General features: G+C 40.4%; 1 protein-coding gene and 1 long non-coding RNA gene across 3 annotated transcripts; one reads left to right on the top strand and one right to left on the bottom strand.

The window, feature by feature from the left end:
- Positions 1–12,010: 12,010 nt before the first annotated feature.
- LOC131240935 (probable LRR receptor-like serine/threonine-protein kinase At1g07650) lies at positions 12,011–20,384 on the bottom strand. 2 transcript variants are annotated; one of them, XM_058239493.1, is made up of 19 exons: positions 20,161–20,384; positions 19,293–19,458; positions 18,476–18,547; positions 18,282–18,350; positions 17,838–17,909; positions 17,664–17,735; positions 17,105–17,176; positions 16,929–17,000; positions 16,778–16,849; positions 16,613–16,684; positions 16,454–16,525; positions 15,219–15,290; positions 15,065–15,130; positions 14,082–14,147; positions 13,950–13,988; positions 13,783–13,835; positions 12,900–13,267; positions 12,622–12,817; positions 12,011–12,344 (listed from the first exon to the last, which is right to left on the bottom strand). In XM_058239493.1, exons 1-19 carry the CDS (start codon positions 20,273–20,275, stop codon positions 12,148–12,150), a joined length of 1,983 nt encoding a protein of 660 aa, XP_058095476.1. In that variant the 5' UTR covers positions 20,276–20,384; the 3' UTR covers positions 12,011–12,147. The 2 variants fall into 2 exon arrangements, with proteins under 2 accessions (XP_058095476.1, XP_058095477.1); XM_058239494.1 differs by lacking the exons at positions 16,454–16,525; positions 16,613–16,684; positions 16,778–16,849; positions 16,929–17,000; positions 17,105–17,176 and having other exon boundaries at positions 20,161–20,383.
- LOC131240937 (uncharacterized) lies at positions 14,500–16,894 on the top strand. The gene is made up of 2 exons (XR_009168910.1): positions 14,500–14,621; positions 16,668–16,894. It is a non-coding gene; the product is annotated as an uncharacterized LOC131240937 (long non-coding RNA).
- Positions 20,385–21,791: the final 1,407 nt, after the last annotated feature.

The following is a 21,791-nucleotide window of genomic DNA, read 5'->3' as shown; positions in this document are numbered from 1 at the left end:
TATACCCTGAAATTATTCTGGTTGGCCCAGTCTTTTAGCAAATACCTTCGATGGCCCCACAGGGCCCCTTTTTGATTATTGAGGCTGCCCTAATGGGCCCCTGGCCCATCCAATTCATGGACAGGTTGCTCCATAGCCTGATAAAGGGCCGGGTGAAGTTTGAAGGCAAACGGACGTGGGGTTTGCTTGGCCGTCTAGCCCTACGGCCCGCGTTCGGCCTGAGTATAAATTAACCAAATCATCTTTATGGCCTAATCATGATTAATTTACGGCCAATAATCCCATACGTGTGATAAAATCATAAGGTCTTGTGGCAGTTCGCACGTGAGCGCCTCAGGACACTGTTTTAATTTTGTGCAGGGTGTTTCACCTATGTTGAAAAGTCAAGGTTAATCAATGGGTGGATTGATCCCAAACCTGACAATTGCACTGTGGGTTGTCACTACCCAAGATCAGATGGTTGAGATGGGTGGGTTAATAGATTATTAGGCATGGTGTAGAGTAGATCTTGTGCATTCCTAGACATATATACACCATTAAACATCCTAGTTGTTGGGGTCCCATAAGCCAAAGATTGTATTATGGGACACTATGCCCGAGTTGCGACCTATGCTGGGTGACAAGCCCCCAGCAGTGACCTTTGAGTTTTCTTAAAGTGGTTGTTTGCGATTGGAATAATAACAGTTGAGTTAATCATGTATTTGTAGCATACGGGCGATGACGGGTGGCTATTTCTGGATATTGTAGCATGTACCTTTGTTGCAGTATGTTTCGTTAGCTTTCACACCACCGACAATCAACCCAATTTGTGTGAGCTAGTCACTACATACATACTTGATGTACTTTTGCTTGTGACTAGCCACTTGCATGTGGGTTTCGCCCCACTCATGGGTTTTGCCCAATAACCAGCTGGATGAGCATTCCTATTTGATATGCATGTACGCATCCATGCATTTAAATAAGATTGTATCTGTAAACACCCCACCCAGGCTAGTAACTTGATAAAGCATGGATGATTCTTAATAATTGAACCCGAACCCCGCACCTTACCTGAAACCGTGGCCACTTCCCAAACCTAATCCAAACCCTAGCTGAACCTGAGTCATTCCATTACCCTAAACCCTAACTTAACTCGAGTCATCACCCAAGCCAAAGCATGCCCAAAAACCATCCATCTTTCAAGCCATATTCCAACCATTTTCGAGTCAAAATTGAGTCACTTTTGAGCCAAAAAATTTAAAACGGGCTTTGGGTCATGCCCAGGGCCCGAATTGAGCCCACCGGCCAAATTGCGAGAGCAACTATACCCAAACGTTAATCAGATTACTTTCGGCGGTAATTCGATTACCGCCCTCTCGAAAAATGTGCACGAAGCCCACTAATTAGAATTCAGGATCAGCGGACTCTTCCACCAATTTGACCTCAATACTTACCCTATTTACCATCATACCAAGCCCTAGAACCTATAAGGAAATGCCATGTGGCATTACCCTCTCCTTAACCAATCACAAGCCGCCACATGATCATTCACCCTCCAAAGTCCTTACAATTACCAAAAGACCATCCCAAAAGGCTATAAATACCCTTCACTTCTCCTCATTTCTCACCAACAACAATCATCAACAACCACTAGCAAGAAGAGCCACCAAGAAACCAAGAGTGAAGTGAGTGAAGTGAGAGGGAGTGCTTGAATACCCAAGCTCTCATCTTTTTCAGCCCCCTCCCCTCTAACCTCCTTAGTCACCACTTAGCCTTCAGTCCAATCTAAACCAATCATTTCCAACCATAATGCACCCAAACATCCAAGTCATTTTAAGTGTAAGCCAAAGATCATACAATCATTACTAGCATTTATATTTCATCAATCGTATCATTACTTCCATTCTCAACCCCCCTGCTTCTCTAGATTGTCATCTAATGTATGCTCCATGACTTGTCGGAACTCCAGATCTTGTCACATCAGAAACTCAAGGTATCCTAGTCCTCTCATATAACATTTTAGCATCATCAGATCCATTCTCGACATCTTTATTCCTCTAGACTTTCTTTCGACGTATGCTCTGTGGCTTGTCGGAATTCCTGACCTTGCCACATCAGAAATTCGAGTCTGTCTAGTCTCATTTTCATCTTATCATTACATCCCTTAAGATTATTTTACCACACAAAGTAGAGATCGTACATCCGTACGGGCAGAGGGGGTACGTAACACCTTCCCTTTCTGTAACTGAGGTTCCTTACTCAGAATCCCGAATCGCAGATCAAGAGTCAACTTAAAGTAAGAAAGTCTCTAGATTCTCTAGCTTTATATATTCTGAAGGTTATAGCCGACTGTAGGATTTTGGGTTAAGTGGCTAATGGCGACTCTAAGTCTACATCATCAATCCAAATCAGCCCAATCACCCACACCATGAAAACATAAATCTGCGTAGGTGCCGATTTCCCAGTGTTCATAGTATCGTGGATTGTTTTGTATGTTTCTTGTTTAAACGACACTTAACCAATGCAATGGTGTATGATCTTAAAGAGAATTCTCATTGAGTTGACCACTCATGTTTTGAATATATAACCATACATATGATGTAGGAATAACATTATATAGTAGAGTTTACGAAGGTAATCCTGATGTTGATCCCACTATGGAGGGAGAAGAGCTTTTCGAGGAGGAGCCCCATCGAGATGTGGCTGAGTTTTATGGACTCAACCAATAGTTTAGTAGTATCTTTCTCTTCAATAGTCTTGTTATTATATTTGATATTTTAGATTTGTAGCAAGTCCCTAGCTGAGTAGACTAATATTTTCTGGTGTTTTTACTTGATGTTATCCTATGGATAGTTTTCTCTATCACGCTTTGAATGCTCGTACTTTGAATGCCCACTGAATCTTATCATACAATAAATTTTTCTATATTAATGCTCGGGTTTTCGCAAATAAAATGGTATATGAGAGTTACAGAAACAAGGGCATTACAGCTGGTTAGACCCAGCAGTGCAAGTACCTAACCCAGTACCATTACAATCATTTGGCAGCATGGATTCCATATGAATTTGAATCCAAATCACAATTATCATAAATTCTCACACATAGCCACTGTGATATTTATGTGAAATCCACATGGATAGCTAGGTGCATCACTCCTTGTCGTAGGCTCCAAAAATCAGCTTGGTCCATGAATTATTTAGACCATAAATTTGGAAACAATAACTAGGGCATCCCTCTCCCAATTATTTCCCTTTGTATGGCCCACCTGAAGCATGAAGTACGTTGTTTTTGAGCTCATATGGCTAAAATGGGGTGATGCACCTAATGATAGGGTGGATTTTACTTAAACATCTTGGTGGGGTTTCTCTAATTCTTGAAGTCAAATTCTAGCCAGAGATGTGAATCACATGCAATTTAAAAATTCTCACACATGGTCCATCGTGATATTTATGTAAAATCCACTCCGATCACTTCCTATGTCACCCCATTTTATTTGTAAGGCCTAAGAATCAAGTGGGTCATTGACGCAGGGGAGGATGTGAGGTCGAGCACTGTCTTCCTCAAGAGGATAACTATTCTGAATCCACAGAACTTTTCTGGACTCCTCACAGAGACTTCTCGAATCCACAAGGAAAGAAAGCAGAAAATAGAAATAAATTCTAATAAATTTGAAATTGATTGATGAATAATTAAAAACGAGTTCACAACCCTTTAAATAAGGGTACCAAGCAATGGGAAAGAAATCAGAATCAAACTACAACTCAAAGTCCTAGAATCCGCGACTTACTATAAATAGTAAATTTACTATTTATAGACGGTTGTGATGTCTACTAGTGCGCAAGGTTTTCAGCCAAAAATAGTAAGTGTCCTATTTGGCTTCACCAAACCGTTCTCCTAATTATTCTAAGCTCTTTTCACGTTGGGCGCAACTCCTAAAGCCCGACGGATGAAGAGTTATAATCAAACTAAAACTTACTACTTATAGTAAAAATGAAATTAAAACAGGGAAATGACCGTCGATCAAGGGGTTTTTCACAATTTCGGGCTGCGTAACCCAGCATAGCAGGGTTGGTTGGCTAAAGTAGCTCGTTCTACCCCAAAATCATATATTTTACGTCAGATAACTCATTCCAAATTGCGAGATATGCCCGATCTAAGGTTCGATGGTCTAGATCACTTCTGTCGTCGACCGGGCCTTTTCTGATCCATCTTGGCCATGAAACTGTCTGCGACCCGCTCTACATCAGTCCCCTCCACTTCAAAAGAACTCATCCTCGAGTTCTCATCCTGCGCTGGTTCATAATACTCGGTCAGGTCCGCGACGTTGAAAGTCCGTGAGATTGTCATGTCATCTGGAAGATCAACAACATAAGCGTTATCATTGATCTTTCGGATGATTGGTACCGGTCCAATATTTTTATTCTTCAACTTGTTGTACATTCCGGTCGAAAATCGTTCTTTGCGCAGATGGACCATTACTTGGTCGCCTACTTCAAACACCTTTTGTCGCCGATGCTTGTCCGCTTGCTCCATGTACTTTTTGTTCGAGGCATATAACTTGGTTTGTACCTCCGCATGAATGCCCATGATCTTGTCAGCCATATGTTCCGCTGCAATGCTCATGCCTAGGAGCTTGGGCAGAGGGACCAAGTCTAGTGTGTGGCAAGGTACTCGTCCATAAATAACCTGGAATGGAAAATTTTCTGTCGAGCGGTTCACCATGTTGTTGAATGCAAACTTCGCTTGAGACAAGGCCAAATCCCACTACTTCAGTTTTTCTCCTGAAATACATCGAAGGAGGTTTCCCAACGTGCGATTCACAACCTCAGTTTGACCGTCAATCTGTGGGTGGTAAGCGCTGCTGAACTGAAGTCGTGTATCGAATCGAGTCCACAAAGTCCGCCAAAAGTAGCTTATGAACTTCGTGTCACGGTCAGAAGTAATAGTCTTGAGAACCCCGTGTAGCCGCACAATTTCTCTGAAGAATAGATTCGCCACGTGTGTTGCATCGAAAGTCTTCTTGCATGGAATAAAGTGCACCATCTTGGGGAAACGATCTACTACCACGAACACCGAATCCATGCTGCGTTGTGTTCGTGGGAGACCAAGTACGAAATCTATAGATAAATCCTCTCAAGGGCCGTCAGGCACGGGTAACGGAGTGTAAAGGCCCATATTATGAGACTGCCCCTTAGAGGTCTGACAAATATAACAACGTTGGACTGTCTTTCCCACATCACGTACCAATTGTGGCCAGTAATACCGTTCTTCCACAAGAGCTCGCGTCTTGTCTCGCCTAAGGTGTCCACTGAGGCCACCTCCATGTAACTCTTGGATTATCTGTTCCCTTAGCGAACTGTTTGAGATGCACAGTCGATTTTTCTTGAAAAGGAACCTCTCTTGCATATGTAAGTCGCCGATGTGACCTTCTTGGCATCTAACCCATGCGTCCTTGAAGTCGTCGTTGTCGACATATATGTCTTTGAGGCGCTCGAACCCAACAACCTCATTGCTCATAGTGACTAACAAAGTTGCACGGCGACTTAGTGCATTAGCTACTTTGTTCTGTTGCCCTGACTTATGTTTTAGTTCGAACGTGAATTCTTGCAAAAACGAGACCATCTAGCATGCACACGGTTAATATTAGCTTGACTATTAATGAATTTGAGAGCTTGATGGTCCGTGTAAAGTATGAATTCCCTTTGAATCAAATAATGTCGTCAGTGCCGTAGTGCCTGGACCACCGTATATAACTCGATTTCATATGTAGACCACTTCTTACGTGCATCGCTAAGTTTCTCATTGTAGAAGGCTACCGGCCTACCTTCTCGCTGTAGATAACTCATTCCGGATTGCGAGATACGCCCGATCTAAGGTCCGATGGTCTGGATCACTTCTGTCGTCGACCAGGTCTTTTCTAATCCATCTTGGCCATGTAACTGTCCACGACCCGCTCTACATCAGTCATATGGAGGGAAATAATAACTCTCACCCTCCAAATTGTTTCCCTTCGTGTGGCCTACCTGAATCATGAATGGGCTTGATTCTTTTATTGTGAGGCCTAAATTTTAACTTGGCATCTAAAGGTTGAAGTGGATTTCATATAATCATATTGGTGGGGCCCAAAAAATTTAAGAGCGATCGTCCCTTTGCGTAGACATTTCCTTTCATGTGGCCAGCCTTAATCATGAATCAGAATGGGTTGACACACTTAGTGATCAGGTGGATTTCACTTCATGGTAAAAAACCATTAGGGCAGAGCCCACTAATTCTTGAAGTCAAATTTCGGTTGATTTTGATATTGACTTCATGGTAGTGGTGGATGGTAATTTAGCTTAAAATCAGGCATCAAACTCAAGTATTTCAAAATGTTTGTGTACACCACCCTAAACACAAATACTTTTTGCTATTAGCATTAATTAACACTGAATCGATGCTGTCAAACGGCCCAGAGGAGTATGTAAGTCCCCGAGTATACATCAACTTGTCAAACTTGAATCTTCAGTCTGTAAAACTAGGGCCCATGATTCAATAATCTGGACCATTGGTATGCTGGCCTTACTGTGGATGGCCTATCAGTTGAGTGCGGAGTATTGCTACATTTCTCTTCTTAATCGTCTATACTCTGGCAACAAATTGAAAAATTAGGATTGGTCTTGCCTGACTAGTTTTTTATGGCCTGGTCTATTCATTTTGCTTCACCAGATCGAATCGTCCCTGCACACTAATTGTACAAACTACAGACTAACAACTGAGCACAGTATAGATATCCTGGAATCATAGAGTTCTTATATACAACGTTAGGAGCAAATGACATTTTTTGCCTTGTGTGCTTAATAAGTAGGCTGGTTGGATTTTATCAGCTGCATCATTTGTCCACTTGGATTTTCATGTGAGAGTAGCTGGCTTCCACCATTCTGATATGGTGTTTAGCCCACATGATATGTCCATCTCAAAAGGCTACATGGGGCTTATTCTGATGGCCGTGTAAGCTTCATTCATACATCCGTTGCACCGTCTTATATTATAAAGTTAGTATAAATAAAAGACATGTAAAACTCGAGTGAACCACAAAACCATAAAAAAGTGTGAATGGGCTTGTCTACTGCTGGCGATCTTCTCTTGGTCATATCTGAGTGTAACCGCGTCCTTTTCTCACGCTTTTGTCTCTTGTTCTCCCTCTCCGGAAAGTATCTCTCCCTCGGTTCTCTCTCCCTTCCTCTCTCCACATCCACTCTAGTATCAGATGATCATCGTTTGAAAAGTATGCACGTCCACTTCAGCCATTAATATGATTGTAGAAGTTCAAAACGCGTGATTCTCACGAGAGACTCTCCGGGAAGGCTACTTTCTGAGGGACGCGGATTGCGTCCTAGCCCGCCGTCTCTAGCTCCGAACGGGCAGTTCTGTGGCCGGGCCCACCGTGATGTATGTGTTCATCCATGCCGTCCAACCCTTTTCTCGGATCATTTTAAGGCACGAACATAAAAATGAGGCAGATCCATCGTTCAAGTGGAACACACCAAATAATATCTTGGTTGTATCAAATGCACCCAGCATTAAATGCAAGAGTAATCTATGGTGTGGTCCACATGAGCGTTAGATCTGACTCATTTTTATGATTATGCCTTAAAATAATCTAAGAAAAGGGATGAACAGCATGGATAAACGGATACATCACGGTGAGCCCGCCCATAGAACCGCCCGTTCGGGGCCTAGAGACGAGCGGGGGTAGGACTCAATCCGCGTCCCGACAACCTGGTTTCACGCGGAATGCCCCAGCGGTTTGGGAGCGTGGATTCGGAACCCCAGGATTGGAAACCCCCTGGATTTGCAATCCTCACCTGGAGTGTGAATCAACTTTAATCCAAAAATACCTACGCATGGTATATCCACGGGGGTTTCGATTTAATTACTAAATCAACTTTTATATCTCTAATTAGTGAGATGTATAATTTTTGACACTTGGTTGCGATAAGCCCGCTGAAATATACGCTTTGCCTGAAAATGATGAAATTCCAAGTCTCGGATGGACCGCAAGCACAAGATCATGTCTGAGTGACTAACCAAGGATTTTTAATCGTTGATTAATAGGGACAATGTTTGGATAGTGCTGAACAATGTTTGGACGGTGATGATTTATGTGGATAATGTTTGGATGGTGCTGATCATCATTAGTGGGCCATGTGCCTGATAGAATGATAGTGTACAGTGACACACATGTCACACCTGCAACTAAATGATTTTAGGTGTAATCAAAGCTCTCACCAAACCCCTCAAAGAGAGGATTAGAAACCCCCTGGATTTGCAACCCCCACTTACTTTATGAGCCAAACAACTTAGGAGATTTGAAACCCCCCCCCCCCCCAATCCACGGTGCTCACTGTAAGTTAATGGTGTTGGGAGGCAACCTCAATTTTGAATCAAATTTGTGAAAGAGAAACACAATAAAGTATGCGAACATACAAATTTACATGGAAAACTCTTGTAAGAAAAAATACGACACAAAGTGACAAGCAAAGATTGTTTGCCAGGTCCAACCCCTATTTGAGGGTGGCTAACATGGAGTGTGTGTACTCGACATGGGTGTGTACTAACAAGCTAACCCTTTTTTTTTCTTTTTTTTCTTTTTAAAAAAAAAAAGTCCAACCCATATTTCATGGGCAATCATGCAAGCATCACGCTAATCTAACAAATATTAACCCTTCAATCAAGGGTCTTTAATATGGCTGGTCAAGATCATTTAAACAAGAATAGATCTAATCAACAAGTTCATCCTTCTATTTTTATTTTTATTTTTTAGAGACCATGGATTGCTTAAAGTTCTAAAGAGTAACTTTTGTTAGGCAACCATAGTCATCCCAGCCATCACTTGGAAAACGGATGGCTACATAAAATAAGGCCAAACCAAAAGTGAATTGGATCACTGCATTAGGGCAATCTTTGCATGGTAGCCTTAGAAACTCGCTCTAGACACAATGGACAGTTCAGATCAATAGATTAGACTATCTAACTGAACTTATGCAACTAGGAGCACCATAACTTACAGTGCTCCAAGAGCACTGGAGCATTTCTCATATTATATATCTGTGTCTGTGAACAATCTTATCTATTGCATGCATGTGGTGTCAGAAAATTGGCGGCTGAGCTTCAAGATTTAAATAAATAAATAAATAAAATAAAATAAAAAACACCAATCAGACTGATAAGATTGTCAATGGACCCTTACTTTTTAGCCTTTGGTTTGTCCAAGTGGTGGTCCATTAGAACAACAGTTGTTATTGCTTTAGACATGTCTACGTGTACAGTGGAGATGCTTTTAAGATCAAGCCTCAAATCTCCAAGAAACTTTCACAACCCTCTCAAGCTTTCATAATGGTTTGGTTGTTCACTATATGATTTTTGTATGGATATTGTAGGCATATGTTCTGCAACAGCAAGGAAATCAACTAGAGTTAGTCGATCCGAGGTTGGGATTAGAATTCAACAAGGAAGAGGCAATAACAATGATTGATATGGCCCTCTTATGCACCAGTGCTTCTCCTACTCTTAGGCCTAAAATGTCTGCTGTGGTGAAGATGCTCGGAGGCGTCATTGAGGATCCAGTTTCAGACCTGAATTTATTCAGTGATGATTTCAATGCTAAAGCTGTTGGAAACTTTCCTCAAGAGATCCGAAGCATTAGCTCAAGTCCAACCCATAGCCTGATTGCGTCAGCAGATCAGCCCTGGACTGAATCTTCTGTGTCCGTCCCTGATGTATATCCAATCAATCCGGATTCTCATAGTTGGAGTAACATCAATTAGTGAACTTTATTTTCTAAGTATGCAGCATTTGGAATCCTATTACAGCTTGTCTTTTTCTTTTCGTTTGTTATAACTTAAGAGATATGGAATTCCATTATTACAAATGTACTAAAAACATCGACAGCAGCTTGTTTGTAGTCGGGACAGCTTGTATGCATCTGTTTACTTGCTGTATAATACTTTTGTTATATATATATATATATATAATGAACTGAGATTAGGTACCAGATATAATTGAAAATACAACTAAACTCAATGTTGTGGTGACTTTCTGATGGATGGATGGATTGGATCTTGGACTTATCGTGCCTTAATCTATTTTTTATTAATATAATTGAAGCTTTTGATGCGATTAACAAATGTTTATTTTATACGTGGATGATTTTCTACGGTGGATTTGTCGCATTGTGCTTGGGTGTGGGTGTGGGTTTGTGTGAAAAAAAAAAAAAAAAGGCAATGTGTTGGGGGATTGACACCGTTCATCAGTGGGATTATCATGGATGGGCTGGATTTCTGTCCTCATCAGGGGCCCGTTTTATTAGAAATGTTTATTTTCATTGTATCTCTTTATTATGGATTTTTGTATTTTTTAGAAATTGCTGGTAATGATGCCCTAAATACTTTTGTAAATATTATTGGGGGCATTTTAATTTTTGACAAATTAGGCTTTGGAGAGAGATTTTTACTATTTTGAATTATTTCGAATTAGATTTTAAATTTTATTTATTAGTGATGTAATAAAAAAATTTATATATGAATTATTGAATAAAATTACCTAAATTTTTTCTCCTAGTTGTTATAAACTCAATAGCTACCCTTGTAGATTCAAGGTTTTGATTAGTCTGAGGAGTACAATGATCTTATTCTTTGTTATTTGGAGCTCTTTCCTGTGTCACGACACAGCGTCTCATAGTTGGAGCCTTATCAGATGAATTAATAGTTTGTTAACGAATTACATTCCATGCATGTTGGAGGCCATGGTTTGACGGTCCAAAAATGTTGATATGATGGGCCTCACCATTAACGGGAGATGCCCTGGAGATCTTCAAATTTTTGAAGGATCCCAAGCCTCTCTGTTGTGGCCTGAAATACAAGGTTAGGTGGGGGAAAAAAAAAATTTGAAGCAGCAGCCCAGCTTCAGCCCACATTCAATAAAGATGAGGCTACACAATAAAGGGTTATAATATTTGAATCTGGGAAATTTCCAGCCATTCAACCATCGTATTTAATCTTCTGGATAGTAAAACCAAATAGGCATGTAATAAATAGGACCCATAATTCCTGCGAGTTAGGGATGATCCACTTTCTACCTGAAAAAAAAAAAAAAAAAAAAAAAAAATTTAAGATATCACATAATCTTGTGGACACATGCAATCCAGACCGTTCATCTGGTTCCAGACCACGGATGGCCTAGATATCTGTCCTGGTTGGACCTTAATTGCGTCCTTAAACGAGCATTATTTCCCACAAGGTATAATTTGCATGGGATATTACCCAATTCTCGGACTGGGAGATTCTACTGGGGATTCGTTTACTAGAAGTGGGTACCATGGGCATTGATCTGAGCCCTCTATGCGATAGGTCCCACCACATTTCGTGAGCTAAAAGTCCTCCAGGTTGAAAGATCCTAGCCATCGAATCTTTGGCCTTTTTTGTCCAATACCATTGCTTTATTTACCTTCTAAAACTTCTACTTGCCGTACACATTGAAGTGTTAGTGGACCACCCAAAGTGGCTTTAATCATATTGATGGTTTGGATATATAATTGAAGAAGATTTAGGAATGAGTGTACCGTACAAACTTCTGGTCCAGCACTAACTACACGTGGCATATATATTAACTCAAATAAACCGAATAGATTGTGAGCCCACTGTTGCCAAGTCACAATCCCAAGACAGATTGGTTGAACAATCCTAACCTCTGATTCATGGCACTTGTTTTTTTTTTTTTTTGGGCTGATGGATATTTTCATTTTTAACCATCCAATAAATGTCCACCAATCAAATAGTCAGATAATAAAATAAGCTTACTTTTTTGTTCATGATATATCTACCCTGGGTCCCATAATTTGGACGGTTTAATTTGAGTACTTGTACACCACATGTACAATTTCTAAGCATCTGACGTGATCGGGGCATAAACCGCAATACTGATCTGTCTTCAAGATTATTCTTAATCTTGGTGGGTCCCATATTTAGATAACATTGCTTAGGAGCCGTTGGTCTTTAGTTAAATGTTCTTTTTTTGTAAATGTTTCTTTCTAGTCCCAAGATTCAGCTAATACATATTGTGTGAATATCTTTAAGTACCTTTCTAAGCATCATATTATGACTTCTTCACTAAATTAGTTAGGAATGAGAACTAAGGAGAGGGTGATGATCCTCCATTAGGATTCAGTCTACTTCTCATGCCTTGATAGTTTGAGAATTTGCTTCGCCATGAATGTTTCCTCCAAAGGATACCGCCGACTAATAGTGTAAAGCATGCTGCTACAAGAGCCACGATCCCTACCACGATCTTCGTTGATAGCTTGTGCAGGCCATGTGGAATATGAAGGACTGCATGAGAACAAAGATTGGACAATGGTGAATAATCAGATGGCATAGGAAGTCATTTGAATCAACATAATATGTGAAAGTACAATGTGGGTCTGTGCCATTTACACTTAAAATTGAATTGTCAGACATGGGTGGCTGATACCATTGTTAAAGCATTCATGATATTTTGATTGTATGATGCAGATTGAGACTATTGTGTCTCAATTCTATGGCCGGATCTCATGTAAATTTGCTTAATGAACAAACAGAAAGAGACTAATACAATGGAACAGTGTACCTGGTTCTACTGAAATAGCTGAGATGAGCACACCATAGACTCCTTTTCTTGGAATTGCTTGTGTCCCTTTTCCTGCCCAATAGAAGCTGATCTCCAAGGTATGATTTATCACTGTGGCTGTGAAACTCTTCACAATGGGCTTACTGGGTCCACCAGCTTCATCTTCGATATTGAAATCCTTCAATGCCATTTTGCGCTGGACCAAATCAACATAATGAAATCAATGTTATACAAACAAAATCAAGAGAAGGACGGAAGATTTAAATGATAGAAAATACCTGAATATGAACATTGAATAAGCGTTTGCCAAGACCGTTAAATGTACTCTTATTCGTGAAGATTATTTCTGCAAAGTGGAGTCTCACCACATAATCACCATTAATTAGATGTAATCCGTAATAAGTGAGGGAAATGGGAGAAACACGGGCAGTCGTGTACAATCCTGGACTAGGCGCGGTGATCGTGGTGGTATTTGTTACAATGTAGGAGCCATCTCTGTCATCCATAAAGTTCCCAGTGCTGCTGAATGCCCAGTTTCCACTTAAAATGAACAACGAAGCACCTTGTGGATCGACATCTGCTTCGTATGTGTTGCCGTCAACCACTATTTCCTCACCTCCACAGTTTATATATAAGGAAGAATGATCTGTCGAGAACATGGTTGTCAATGCTTTATAACTTAAAAATCTTACAGACATCTCTCGTTGAGTTGTCTGAGTTACGAGGAATTATGTGATCCTTGACACAATGGTTTTCAGTTTGTACTTGATTCAGTGATCCAGACTGTCGATGTGTTTTGTACAAAATATTCTCAGGCATAACCATTTTTCTCACGAAGTTATCTGATTTGGCCATTTCATCAACGCCAAATAGTAACCAGCAGGAATTCGGAGCCAACAAGGTAGGTTTTTACATTTGGGTGTCAGCATGGAAAACCAGACCATGCATTAAGTGGACTTCCATTTACAAAGTGAAACATGTATTTGAAGCTCTTATACATGTCGCATTTCATCATGTTGGCTGAGAGAATTGGGAACATAGAAAAGCAGCCTAAATTGGGGAAGAATTGCTTTAAAAGATACTGCAGGGTTTAAATGAAAGAGAAAAAACAGGATTTTCTGGACAGAGCTTAAGATACTGATTCCAAAACCGCATACATACAGTGTGGCTTGAGCTCATCAATGCGTGAGTTGTCCTCCAAGCAATTTGTATATCTATTTTCATCAAAACATGGTTAGAAGCTCAGAAGGATCTTAAACAGATAATTTATAATGATATTGTTTTTGAAGCTAACAACAACAGATGGATTTAATGATACTGAAGCATACGTGCTGTTCACCATCAAAGAGTGGCTTGCAAACAGATTGCTGGCATGATAAAAATGTAAATTCAATTATCAGTAAGGCACTAAACCTCCTGAAAACCCAAGCTCAAAAAAGCCTTGAAGTGCATGCACTTACACATTCCCTAGTTGACACTGAGATGTTATCAACTTTTCTGGTGTGAAATCATTGTATGAAAGATCCCTGCATTCCAAAATTGCATGACCATAACAGACCTTCTTGGTACAAAAATACAAGGAAAAAAAAAAACTTTTCGAGTGCCGAAGAAAGATTAGTCTGCATATGTTTGAGTAGGAAACATTGGGTTCAAACTGTCCCGCTTGAGTGAAGCCCAAATCTGAACAACAATTTCATTAGCAGTAAATTCAAAACTTTCTTCATGTACTCTTCCTCTGTTCACTTTAAATACATCACTGAAGCCAAAAACTGTATGTTTGATATACCATCATAGTTTCATTTCAAATAAGAAAATAAAAGAAAAGAAAGATTAAAAATAAAAATAAAAATAAAAAAGAAAGAAAGAAATAAGAAATCCCCCCATGTGTCTGATTGGAAGAAGTGGAACAGGAATTGGGTGTGGGAGCCTGGAAGTGGCAGTTGCATAAGGGAGCTAAACCTACAACCAGTTGTAGTTGAGCTTAACCTATGTCGACCCATGTCTACAGGCATTTTTCCCTCGGAAATGTATGATATTCTTGACAGAAAAAGTTTAAACAAGAATTCAGAAATCATTAAAAAGACCTGTAGGAGATCAGTTTTCAAAAACAAATGCTAGAAAGTTTCTTCTTTGCCAGTTAATTGCCTTTTAGTAACTCAACCAAACAAAAATTAGAGTAATTTATCTTCTCTTGTCAACTTGCATTTAAGTTCTTATAATTCGCCAAACAAAGTTTATCCCATGAAAGTTTATCCTCAAATCTATAAACAAGGGAAAGGATGATGGGGCTCAGAATCAACAGTTACCTAAGAAAGTTACATGAAGAAAATTCTTAAGAGAAACTAGACTAACAAACTCATGTATGCAATGGAAAGATGCATTCAAACTTACATAGAAACACTTAGCAGGCAAAGATAATCTCAAGAGGAAAAGAGACTCATACACGTTTCTGTTTGTTTTCAAAATCCAGTAAGGTATTGGTCCGGCAAGCCTGTTGCTGGTCAAGAACCTGAACAGAGCCATTGCTATCAGCATTTCCAAAGATGAGCAAAATAATCAGTTCTACTAAATATAATCATTGAAAGAAAGTGTCTTACATGAAATCTAGTTTTTGCAACTTCTCCAAGGAGATCGGAACATTGCCTGTCAAGTTGTTGAAGCTGAGATCTCTGCCAAAGAAATAACACACAAGAGAAACCACTGTTTAAAAAAAATGCCAGATTCATATTTTATCTGTATGCCAGTGATGGAAACTAAAAGCTTGGAACTGTAGTTGCACTAAGCATGAAGCGAAACGGCAACAAATTCAGTCACAGGAGCAGGGATGTGTTTGTTTCAAAAAGTAAACATGTAGAAATATTTAGGGAGCAGGAGCAGGAGCAAGAGTCTGAAGTGCAATTCAAAGCGAGAGTGGCACCTAGTTGGAAGGATCCCACAGCTAAGCTTGGAACAATGATCACTAATAAAAACACAAAAGGAAATATATAAACCAGACACAATCTATCTATATACATATACATATATGTGCGCATGTGGGGAAAGCTAACACCTCCCACCTTCATGGGGACCCAAATCTTTGAAATGACATGTGGGATAGATGATAGTCGATCTGGACTCTCGACATTCATTTACCACTACGGGCCCGTGATGCAAAAAATGCAACAACTGGGTGGTCCGAGCCATTTGAATATTGGTATTTCATTATAACTGTATTTTATGAGCCATAGATCAGATGGCTACCACTCAAAATGAAAGGGAAATTTTATAGGATGGATATAAGACTAGCCACGTTTTATGGACAGAATGTTGGGCAGTTACGCAACAGCATGTTTGTTTAGTTGAAATTAAATTGTTGAATGATAGAATTAGAAATGAATGCATTTGAGGGAACTTAGGAGTAGCACCAATAGGTACAAGATAAGGGAAAGTAAACTTAGATGGTATGGTCATTTGTAATGGAGACAGAACCACTCTGGTTAGGAGTGAATTGGTACAAGTTCAAGGCTCTAAAAGGTCAAGGGGAAGACCCAAAAGGATGGGATGGAGATAGTAAGAAAAGACTCAATGACCTATAGTCTAACTAAAGGTATGACCCTTGATAAAGTGGAATGGCAGAACAGGATTCATGTAACCGACACCAATTAATTGGGATAAGGCTTAGATGATGATGATGATGATGATGATGATGATGTTGATGATGATGATAGATCATATGGCTAGCATCCTCTTATCAAAGTGCTTTTTTGGAAACATACTGAATAGATGTCAAAGATGAATATTTTTGTGCTATTCTTTTTCTGCTTGATATTCCTATAAACTAAGAATGACTCACAGGGTTCTCAAATCTCTCATATTCCCAATATACTCAGGTATATGCCCATGAATCAGGCAATTCCTCAGTATCCTGCATCACAGAATCAATTTTTCAATACTTCAGTAGCATTTAATGGGCACAAGATGCAGTCCAAACCTTGTCATTGATCCTACTCACAATGTTTTCATGGATACCATTTCACTTAGCAGCGGAAAATCCGACCCCATTCCAGATAAGTCGCTGATCCTCCTAAGAATGACAATACGATGAAATTGATTGAAACTCAAAGATAAATTTTAGAAAGAAAAAGACGGGCAAAAGAGTGAAGTAGGAAGCACTAACAGGTCAAATAAGTTTTTCAAGGAAGAAATCCTGGAAGGAATAGGACCTTCCAAAGAGGTGCCTTGAATGCGCCTGTGAGACATTAATAGAGAGTTCAATGATAATAAATATTATGATTTATGCCCCTATGTTTTAGGAATGAAACACTTACAATGTTTTCAACTGTTTCCAGTTTTGGATGAAATCAGGTAATTTTCCAGAGAAATTGTTGTCACTTATCCGACTGCATTGCATCAGAGGAAGTGAGTTTTGCCACTTCAACAATAATAGTTTGGGTTATTGACTACAGCTAAAAAATCGCTAGACGAGAACAGAAATTATACTTACAAATCCACCAGATTGGTCAGCCTAGCCAGTTCTATAGGTAACTCGCCGGTCAATCGGTTTGAAGAAAGGGAACTGCACACATTTTGGAAGTGAAGTGAGAAGGTAGCATTCAATGTTCAGCTAATCAGATGAAATTGATATTTTTCCCATTCAGACTCGCATTGTGTTCATGTGGAGCTGCCTTTCTTGATCCAGATTGTTCATCTGCAGGTCCCTACTGTGGGATTGATGGACTTCCACTGAACAATCCCAGCCATCTGAAAGGCGGACCTTTTCCAATTAAATTGAATCTGCTGTGATTATCTCTCTGTTTTCCAGGAAAAAATCAGACGGCTAGGATGGTTTGGTGGGGGGTTTTTTTTATCACATTACTGGCCATCCACACTCCACCAGTGAGCAATCTTGATTGCTGAAAGGTGCCCCCGACTGATAATGCTGTTGGGTCGGACAGAACATTCTACATTTCCCCACAACTACAAAAAGCCATTGAACAGATAAAAAAATGTAGTACACCTTACAATACAGAGAGATCAAATGAAAAGGAAAAAAATTGCATTACAGTTCCTCGAGATTGATCAAGTTCCCAAGCTCCGGAGGAATGAGCCCCGAGAGTCCATTGGCCTCCAAGTTCCTGTACATGCCCATATATGTTCACTTATAAAAATGGTCCACTTGGATCAAATCAAGTAGATGATTCCAGAAGAAGAATGCCTGTAGAAAAACTGCTACATACATGTACTGGAGAGTGGCAATGTTTCCGATCTCCTTAGGGATCGGACCCGTCAGCCGATTTGCCATCAGGGAACTGCAAGTTGACCACACCAAAGAGATGATGAGTGGATGCATTTTAAGGGTGCATTTGGCTGCACTACCTAATTGAACTGCAATGATGAGTGGAAATAACCAAATTGCAATTTCCTTAACATTCATATTGAGGGTATGGGCCGCAATTGTAATTCATCACTTTCGGATGAGTGTTTGGACTTGACAGGTACGTAATTGCAATTTGCAGGCTATGTCCTCATAACGAACACCAAGAAAAATTATTGTTTCATTTCCTCGTTGAATTAAAGTTCTGTTTGCAAATCAATTAGCTAGTGCATCCAAACACAGCAAAACATATTATTTCAGTCGAACTAACGAATTAAAATATAAGAAATGATTGGAAGTGATTTACATGCCCGTTAAGGGCAATGTGGCCCATTCGGGGGGGATCGGACCGCTGAGGAGATTTCGAGTGAGATCACTGCACCACCATGATAGGAGAGCATACACAAAAGAGAATGGTGTATAAGTAGTGGGTGTAACTATCATATACAATTGCATATGCTGTATGAGATGAGATGGGAAGGTCTTATATGGTCTACTTACAGGTTGTGGAGGAAGCGAAGACGTGCAAGTTCTGGCGGGAGGACTCCTGAGAGGTTCTGAGACTTGAGAATTCTGTTTCATTCACCCAAATTCAAATTCTGTTTAGGGAAGTAATTATGCTAACAATGTGTTCTACCTCCGGGTTTGCCAAAAACAAAGTGCCTCATATTTGCCAATGTGACACGTGTGAAAGATCTCAACCATTCATTCATTGGTAGGTCTCATGGTGAATGTTCCTTAGCCCAAAAACAATATTGCTGGGCCTCTCACCATGTGGGCGCATATAAAATGGATAGAATATGATGGTACCCATGCATGTATTGTATTCAAAAATTGTACATGTGTCCAGTATAGAGCTCAGATTAAATTGTGGTACCCAATTCAGATGGGTCACAACCCAGAAATAAGATTGCACGGATGATCCAGAACTATGATTCATGGACATTCGTTTGTAGTCTTCAGACCGTAGAGGCTTTCTCATTTCAACCATCCATTAAATATCTACCCATCCGCTACTTTGGATATCTATTGTGTTATGACCGATATAAACTGCCCCCACAATTTGGACAGTCTAATTCGACTTGCATATCAAGCCAGACCACTTATTTGACATTGGTCTGATGTATTCGGATAGTGGACCCGATCGGCTAGAGTTCTGTTCTTTTACTCACCGGCTGGGCATGGTCATGGGTCCATCACAAATGAGCTTGACTTGTAGAAGTTTTGGCCAGGTCCAATCAGGTCCATTTACTACCTTTACAGGTAGTTTATCCAGCACAAGGTGAAGATTATGAGAAGGGGTGAAAAAAATGCTTACATGCTTACAACATGACAACCACTGGGGGGGTCGCATGAACATCCAAAGTCATTCTCGAAGCCCGTTGCATTAGGTGTGGTCCACCCATTTCCTTCGATGCAAGGATCGACACTGAAATTCCAGTCTGTCTTGCCCAATTTCGGTCCGATTACTCTAAGAGCCTCGACTGGTGCAATCTCAAAGTTAGAGGTGTAATCATTAACATAACATGCATTTATGACACAGGATCAACCAAAAGTTGTGATTAATCATAGTAAGGTTTTCAGGCTTAGTATTGCCGTCTGACTCGACTTGGCCATGTTTGAAACTGAGTTGAGGTGCCAGATTCAAATGTGACATGAGTGACTAACGTGTGAATTAACAAATTATTTATTAAACAAAAAAACCCTGATCATGTCCCATCAATACCTGATGAATTGCTTGAGATTGGATAGGTGGTCCCCATTTGGATTTCACATAGCAGAAAATTTCCTTAGATCAAGAGATGTAACCATCTGATCCACAGTTCACATTTCTTTGGCCAGAATTACATTGATCAGATGGTTAGGATCATACAATTTGAATGATTTTGCATTCATGAGTAATCTGACGAGGGATCCACCTATCCTACTGCCTCGATGTATTGAAACAAGGCGGGGCCCACTTTTCCAATACAAGGCAATCTGCACCATGATGTGGTTCGCTAACACGATCAAGGCGATCTGCACCGTAATGTGGTACAATTCGAATCAAGTTGGGGCCCTTTGACATGATCATTACTATAATAATAATAATAATAATAATTAAAAAAAAAATCAAACAAAACTGAGCTGAAGTTGTAGCTCCAAAAAAAAAAAAAAATTTGAATATATTTGGGAAAGAAACTTACTTTCCTCTTGGGGCAGATATCCTGCTTGGGATTGGAAGATATTCAAAGCAACAACAAGGATTTTCAAAGTGGTAGCAAACAGCTTCCAAGAAACAACATCATCTCTTCTTTCCATCTCCTCTCAAACTATTTCAGCTCAAAACCTCACTCCAAAATCAAAATCCACCCACCACAGAGAAATGTCATAGCTTACAAAGCCTATAGAAAGTGAGGAGTGAGTTTAATAACTCTTCTACCATATATGTATACTCCTGCTCAGCACATTCCACGTGCTGGAGATGACCCCACTCTGGTAGATGACCTGGACTAAGAATATGTTCAAATAGACCATTGGTGTTTACCGTTGTTATCGTACATGGGTGGTCGACCCCATAAGTTGGTAAAACTGAATTTTGGCACAGATCAACTACATAGTGGGGCCCACGTGATGAACGGATCGGATTTCTCAAATAGTCTCCAGGCCTGAAAGTTTTGGCCCGTGTAGTGATGCCAGCGGAGATTGGCCTAGTGTAGCCCAAATTACGTAAAGAAACTGCCCCTGCTGCCCTGCATGTCTTAATAAAGGGAGGTGTGGACATTTGTTAGAAAAGGGTAGAGAAATAAATGAGAGAGAATATTCACTGTCTAAGGAAAGGAAGAAATCAAGGGGTTTGTTGCACGTCCGTTTTCAAGTCATCCACGGTTTCAATTTTGTCTGTTCCTCATTGAGGGAAATGCTCGATCCACTCGCGGGAGAAGCCAGCACCCATCTTGAGGAAAGCAGAAGGTTAGAAAGAAGATAATGAACGATCTAGATGCATTGTAGACGTGTAGCCCACCTGAAAAAGTGGACCAATCTGATTTGAGATGAGAGCCGTTCAAAAGGTAGGGTGCAATGTTAGCGTGTGCTGGCCCACTTATTAGGTAATTCAGATGTGCACGTTGAATACTTACCTTTGGTCATTCTTGTCTAAACATCCGTTCTTGTCATACAAGCATTATTGCCCCTACGAGTGGACCAGGCTCATACAGTTCAACATACCTGATGAATGGCCAGGATCTCAGTATGTGTGCTACGTTGGAGCGTAATACAGATCTGGATTTGTGCTGGTTGAACAGAAGGTTCTCAATGCTCTTACAGATCTCTCCACATACGCCTTGTACGTAAACCTTCCATGCGTCCGATACAGAGCCGTGCATACATACATGTATGGCAAATGCATACCATTGATGAGCTAGCTGTACACAAGTGCGCAAACCGTCCATTTATCTGTTCGTGGCCCACTTGATTAGCGATGAGTCGACAGTCCGTCCTTTCTGCAGGTCTCAAGTGCATATCTATCGTAATATAATACAGCCTTGTCAGCGATCCCACTTTCAGATTATCTCTGATTTCCTTCTTCTTCCTTTTTAAGGAAGCTCCACGTGATGGGTCCACATCAAAGGTATGGCCCACACGATGGACGGTCGAAATCAAAGGTGGCCCCACATTATGGATGACCCACATCACGGTGAGCCCACATAATGGATTGTCCACGTGAAAGGTAGGCCCCTGATGATGAATGCCCCACATCCAAAGCAGGCGCCACATGATGGAAGACCCACATTGAAGATGGGGCCCATATGAAGGACGGCCCATATCAAAGGTCAGC

The sequence above is a fragment of the Magnolia sinica genome, chromosome 3 (assembly GCF_029962835.1).
Source record: "Magnolia sinica isolate HGM2019 chromosome 3, MsV1, whole genome shotgun sequence".
NCBI classification, from domain to species: Eukaryota; Viridiplantae; Streptophyta; class Magnoliopsida; order Magnoliales; family Magnoliaceae; genus Magnolia; species Magnolia sinica.
The sequence above is the reverse complement of the archived record's forward strand: the minus strand, read 5'-3'. Positions and strand labels throughout refer to the sequence as shown.

Coding starts and splice junctions, on each gene's coding strand:
- LOC131240935 (XM_058239493.1), bottom strand. CDS start 20,275: ATGGAAAGAAGAGATGATGTTGTTTCTTGGAAGCTGTTTGCTACCACT. Junction 18,548..19,292: donor GGTTGTCATGTTGTAAGCAT/GTAAGCATTTTT, acceptor TGAATGAAACAG/AATTCTCAAGTCTCAGAACC. Junction 16,685..16,777: donor TTGAAAAACTTATTTGACCT/GTTAGTGCTTCC, acceptor TGTCATTCTTAG/GAGGATCAGCGACTTATCTG.